This window comes from Merops nubicus, unplaced genomic scaffold (genome assembly GCF_000691845.1).
Source record: "Merops nubicus isolate BGI_N331 unplaced genomic scaffold, ASM69184v1 scaffold47234, whole genome shotgun sequence".
Classification (NCBI taxonomy): domain Eukaryota; kingdom Metazoa; phylum Chordata; class Aves; order Coraciiformes; family Meropidae; genus Merops; species Merops nubicus.
This window is the reverse complement of record NW_008607189.1, coordinates 1-5,731: the sequence shown is the minus strand read 5'-3', so window position 1 is coordinate 5,731 and position 5,731 is coordinate 1. Positions and strand designations below refer to the sequence as shown.

The following is a 5,731-nucleotide window of genomic DNA, read 5'->3' as shown; positions in this document are numbered from 1 at the left end:
GGAAAGAGGCTGCTGTACCAAAGCAGAGCTTGCAGGTGGTGCAAACCTCACACCATGGGCCTACAGCCAAGCTCCCAGCACACTGGAGGAAGGCAGAAAAAGACATGTGGGCTGTAACTAGCCAGTGGCTTCAACACCAACGAAAGGCTTCCCTCCACTTCCAACTCTGGAGCTCTGCCCCTCATTCCTCAGAGGCAGCTGGTACCTGGGGTCTTCTTCTGACATTTTTTTCCAGCACAGTCTGCAGCCAGGAAGCTCTGCGTCTTCCACGGAGCAAAAACAAAATACCAAAGGCTTGGACTTGCACGTGCTGCTCCCAGCACTGGTAATGTGGTCTCCACCCAGGAAGAGGCAGCAACAGCACACTGGTTCTGCAAGTGACTGTCACGGTTTAGAGAAAAGAGCTCCTCTCTCAGGGGGTTTGCTACAAAACAGCATGTTTTAGGCAGGAGACTGAAGGACAAACTCTGATTCTGCCTTAGCAGCACCATGTGCTCTCTACTGCATGGCAAAAAAGATGGCACTTGGCCACAGGGGACTGCAGAGCATCTCCCACTTGGAGAGGACCAAGGAGTGTGCCATGGAACCACCTTGGAAAGCTGCACAACTCATTGTCCTGGCAACATGCCCCAAGGTACCAGCTACTGTGCCAGCCTGCACTCCTATCCCCAGCAAAGTACAAACCCATGGGACTTGGAGCAACTGGGAAAGCAGAGACCTGCAGATATAGTCACCCTGTCCCACCAGCCCCATGCATCTCCCCAGGGATTTGGGGAATGGAGGCAGCTGGAGCAGGCCCAGACTCCCCAGTTCATACCTTCTGGATGGCTTCAAAGTAAGGAAGGAAAAGGTCAGTGTCATAGTTGGACATCTTGTTCTGCAGCACTGAGACCAGTCTCTCCAGGCCCATCCCGGTATCGATGCTTTTCTTGGGAAGAGGTTTCAGTGTCCCATCAGCTTCCCTGTCCAGCCACAAAAAGAAAGATAAGCTGTTACGGATGGGGAGCTCTGCAGGGGCAACCTCAGCTCTCCACTCATCTCCGTGAGATTTTGTTCCACCAGCTTTATGATACAGGCCCACATACAAGCCACACACAAGAAAAGTTTGTAAAAATATAGTTAACAAGACCCTCTAGTGACAACTTAGAACCAGAACAGGGTGACATTGATTCCCTCCTGAACCCCTGGCAGATGAACCGAGAAAATCTTTCCAGTCCGCCCCCAAAGCCAGTGTGACCAACTTCTTCTGTACAGCTGGGTGGGGGGCCAGAGCATCATAAACTGGGTGGCTCCTGGACAAGAGAGAACAGCGAGCAAGCCAGGAGCCGTGACACCAGCCCGAGCAGCCTGGGGAAGGAAGGAGGCCTGGCTCACCTGTTGAACTGTATGAACACCAGGTTCCAGATCTCCAGGACGTTGGGGTCATCCTGATTGACCAGGTGGGCAGCGTCTCTGTCCCCGATCCGGTCATAGTGGATCTCGCTGCAAGGGCCACAGGGACCCGTGTCTCCCATTTCCCAGAAGTTGTCCTTCATATTGCCAGGCAGAATCCTGCTCTCAGCCAACCTGGGAGGAGAAACTTGTACTGAATATCAGAGACAGAGCAATGAAAGAATTCCCCATGCTATGGGCTACACCAGAGAAACCTCAGCTCACTAATTCCCTTGATCAGCAGATGAACTGTCAGTCTTGACACAGACTAATCTCAGGATCCCTACTGAGGAGGATCAAGTGAACATGTCTGGCACTTGTCCCAGGTGCAGGCAGAAGCCTACACACCACCATGGTCTTCTTATCAGGGCCTGTTGGGACAGGGCAAGGGGGGATGGTTTGAAACTAAAAGAGGGAGATTTAGACTAGAGAGAAGGAAGAAATGTTTGACACTGAGGGTGGTGAGCCCCTGGCCCAGGCTGCCCAGAGAGCTGGTGGATTCCCCATCCCTGGAACCATTCCAGGTGAGGTTGGCCGGGGCTCTGAGCAACCTGCTCTAGCTGCAGATGTCCCTGCTCCCTGCAGGGGGTGGGACTGGATAGTCTTGAAAGATCCCTTCCCACCCAAACCAGTCCATGATCCTACCACTCAGCTAAGCCACCATCCAGAAGACAGCAGATGTCCAGCTTTAACACACACGAGGTGGATTTGGTGCCACAGCACACAGGTGTGTCAGGGGGTCAGTGGTGGTTTCAGAGTGGACTACAAACCACAAGACTAAAGGCACAAGACTAAAAGCACCATTCCACTGCCACATCGAGCTCTGGCCACCCACAGCTTGAGTGCTGAGTGCTCGCTTCCTCAAGGAGGGTGACGTAGAAGTAGCAAGCATATAGAGGAGGGCAACTAAAACCATCCAGGGGTGGAACGGCTGCCTTAGGAAGAGAGTAGGGCCGTTCTGTTTGGAGAGGACAAGGCTACTGGGAGACTACTGTGGAGATTCAGAAAAACCCAAGAGGGTCAAACCACAATCAAACATGATCTGAAGGAGCAGGGCACCAACCAGGGGCTACAGGGAAGAGATGAGTGACGGGAGATATTTTGAAATGAAAGCTCTTGGTATCCTCTGTCTAGCCCTTCCCTTTGGCTTTGCAGCTCCACTGCCCTGCAAATGTTATTTGTGACACTTCAACCTTGCTAAAACCTCCTGTTCTATGTGCTGTGCCACACACCATCTTTCTCTGAAGGACTATGGCCCATCAAAACGTGCACCTTCCTCAGCTGAAGGCCTTACCCCAAATTCAACCATATCTGCTTGCATTCCAGGTCTGGCTGCAGTCCTGCAGCCTCGTTGCCACCAAAGTAAGTGACATAGAGCCTTTCAGCAGGGATGCCAAACTCCTTGGTGAGAAGGTCCAGTGCCAGTTTACAAGCAAGTTCCTGCAGAAGGGAAGATGAGGTCAGCAAAGGAATCATAGAATCATTAAGGTTGGGAAATACCTCTCAGATCATCAAGTCCAAGCGTCAACCCAACATTACCATGACCACTAAACCATGTCCTGAAGTATCATGTCTACATGTTTTTTGAGCCCTTCCAGGGGTGGTGACTCCACCAACTCCCTGGGCAGTCTGGCCAAGGCCTCACCACTCTGGAAGGAAAGAAATTCTTCCTGATATCCAACTGAAACCTCCTCTGGCACAACTCAACCCCTTTCCTCTCATCCTATCACTGGTTACTTGGGAGAAGAGACCAACCCCCACCTCCCTACAACCTTCTTTCAGGATCTGGAGAGAGAAAGAAAGAGAGAGAGAATTCAAAGACAGTACTGGCCACTGGAAGTATCAGCAGCTGAACGGCCAAAAACTTTCAGACTTTTGATATAAGAGGCAAATTAATACATGCAGTGAACAGAAAACAATAAACATCTCATATGGCTTCCCAGATGCAGCCAAGTTAACTCCTAGGACATTCACTGCCCCTAAGAAAGCCTTTTAACACTACTGTTATTCTGTATACTTAGCACCCTCTTTCTGACTTTGACCACTATGCTACCAAGAGGCTTGGGAAATGACATCGTTGCTTTATGATCACTCCTGCTTGAAGGCCTGTCCCAGTTACACAGCACATCCAACTCCCCACAGCTTCAGGGCAGCCACAAAAACCTCTGCCTGAAGACTCCACACTGGCAGAGTTAATATAATCAGCTTTGTAAACCTTAAGTAATTAATCTGAAAACATTCTGCAGCGTTGGGGCAGATTCCAAAGGAGCCACAACACCTCAGGAACCACTCTATGCGAGATATTCTCTTTCCTCTTCCCAATTGCTCTGCTGAGCTCACAGAGATGGGCAACATTGTGCAAGAGACTCCGAGCTGCACCTAGCCTGTTTTACCTTGAAGTAATCCCCAAAGGACCAGGAGCCCAACATCTCGAAGAAGGTGTGGTGGTAGACATCCTTCCCAACATCGTCCAGGTCGTTGTGCTTGCCCCCTGCTCGGATGCACTTCTGAGTGTTGGTGGCCCTGCTCAGTTTAGCAAGCGGGTGCGAGGGGTCAATAGTGTTGAGGAAGATGGGTTTGAACTGGGAGAGGAAAAAAAATGAAGGAAAGCATTAAAGGCCTGTTTTGAAACATGGCAAGTGTCACCTACATCACGATACCACCAGCCTGAACATACACGAGGCCGCTCTCAGAAACAAGCCTGCTATTTCCTGCCTGTGAGAAGGCTGCAGCACTGCCTAGAACTCAGCACTCCTCCACATGCATGTGTTCCTGGAGCCCACCAAACCCCAGGACTTCCAAAGGGACTCAGAGTAGCCAGATTTCCAGCTAACAAAATAAAAAAGGCAGTGAAAGCTGAAAGCTGCATGCTGATCTCCAGCAGAGCCCTTCCAGCAGCCCAGCCTCATACACTCTTTAAAGATGCCGTCGGTCATTTGTGCCAGGACTAGCTGTGGTCCAAAGGGTCACGGGAGGGAGACTGGCAGCGCTCCCATCGCTGCCCAGTCAGCCCAGCAGACACAGGAACCTCCTCCAGTGCTCTTGCCAATTTTGTGAGAGCGCAGAGGACTCCAGCAGACTCACCTAACACCTCTTTGTCACCAGAAGGAAGACGGAGAAAACAACAATAATTTTCCACACAAACAGCTTCACGGGTTTCAACTGCTACAGGACACGTTCACAAGGACCACAGGGTGGGAATCCTACCTGGTTCATACCAGCATTGGCAAAGAGCAGCGTGGGGTCGTCCAGGGGGATGGTAGAAGAGGAGTGCACGTAGGTGTGCTCATTTTCCTTGAAGAAGTCAATAAACCGTTGCCGGATCTGGCTAGCTGTTAGTGGAGCTTCCATCCTGAAGCTGGAAGTCACAGCTGTCCACAGCAGGCAGAAGGGAAAGCGGCAAGGCCTTGGTGCAGTCTGAAAAAAAAAAAAACCAAGGCTCTTACACATTTTCAGCTCAAGCAGAAACTTCAGGATCACTGCCTCCATCTCCTGAAAGGGTGTCCCCACACTGACAAGGCCACAGTGACTCCTTTAGTTCATCCATCAGTCTGCCCCAAATAGCACTGGCCCAACCCAAAACTGCCTCCTCCAAACCTCTCTGATTTCTAGAGTTCTACCTCAAGTTACCCATTCTTCATAAATGTGGTTTTAAAATACCAAGTTCACCTGGATACTAAACTTAGTAAGAAGCTGTATATAGCTTGCTGGGGACGTGGGGAGTGGGGAAGGGATTGTCAAGTCCTAAAATCATTCAAGGTGATTAAATCAGAGGATCACAGAATATGAAAATGACCTCTGAATATCACCTCACCCACTGCCACTGCTACTGCTCAAAGCAGGGTCAGCTCCAGGCATGCCTGGAAACCTTCCTCCAGAGGAACCACACACCGGCGGTTGCCAGCTTGGAGGTGAGCAGCTCCTGCACATCCTAACGGGGACACGGAGCTGTCCCTGCCCAGGCAGCGCAATGCGGTGCACGAGAGGGCCAAGCTCCCAGCAGCCTGCGCCGGGGCCGGGATTCCTCATGACTAAGGGCTGTTGGAGAAGGGAAGGAGGGAGGTGAGGGGAGAAACAGGGAGCCGAGCAGGGAAGGATGGAGGCGAGGAGGGAAGGAGAGAGCCGAGCAGGGAAGGACGGAGCCGGCACAACAGCGGGTCCCGGTGCAAGCAGGGCCTCTGCCCAGGCACCACCCGCTCTCCATCGCCCAGGAGGAGGAGAGGGCATAGCGGGAACCCGACGGCCGTAGCGCCGGCAGGCAGACAGGTAGGCAGACAGACATTCCCCCGCGGCCCCGGCC

General features: G+C 51.9%; 1 protein-coding gene across 1 annotated transcript in view; it reads right to left on the bottom strand.

The window, feature by feature from the left end:
• AARS (alanyl-tRNA synthetase) overlaps positions 1-4,845 on the bottom strand; it is a gene marked incomplete at its 3' end in the record, with an annotated part of 10,716 nt that extends 5,871 nt beyond the window's left edge. The window contains exons 1-5 of the mRNA XM_008939847.1: positions 4,639-4,845; positions 3,825-4,013; positions 2,726-2,871; positions 1,375-1,566; positions 818-962 (exon numbers count right to left, since the gene is read on the bottom strand). Of these exons, the coding sequence (XP_008938095.1) occupies positions 818-962; positions 1,375-1,566; positions 2,726-2,871; positions 3,825-4,013; positions 4,639-4,782 (816 nt within the window). The remainder of the gene's footprint in view (positions 1-817; positions 963-1,374; positions 1,567-2,725; positions 2,872-3,824; positions 4,014-4,638) is intronic.
• Positions 4,846-5,731: the final 886 nt, after the last annotated feature.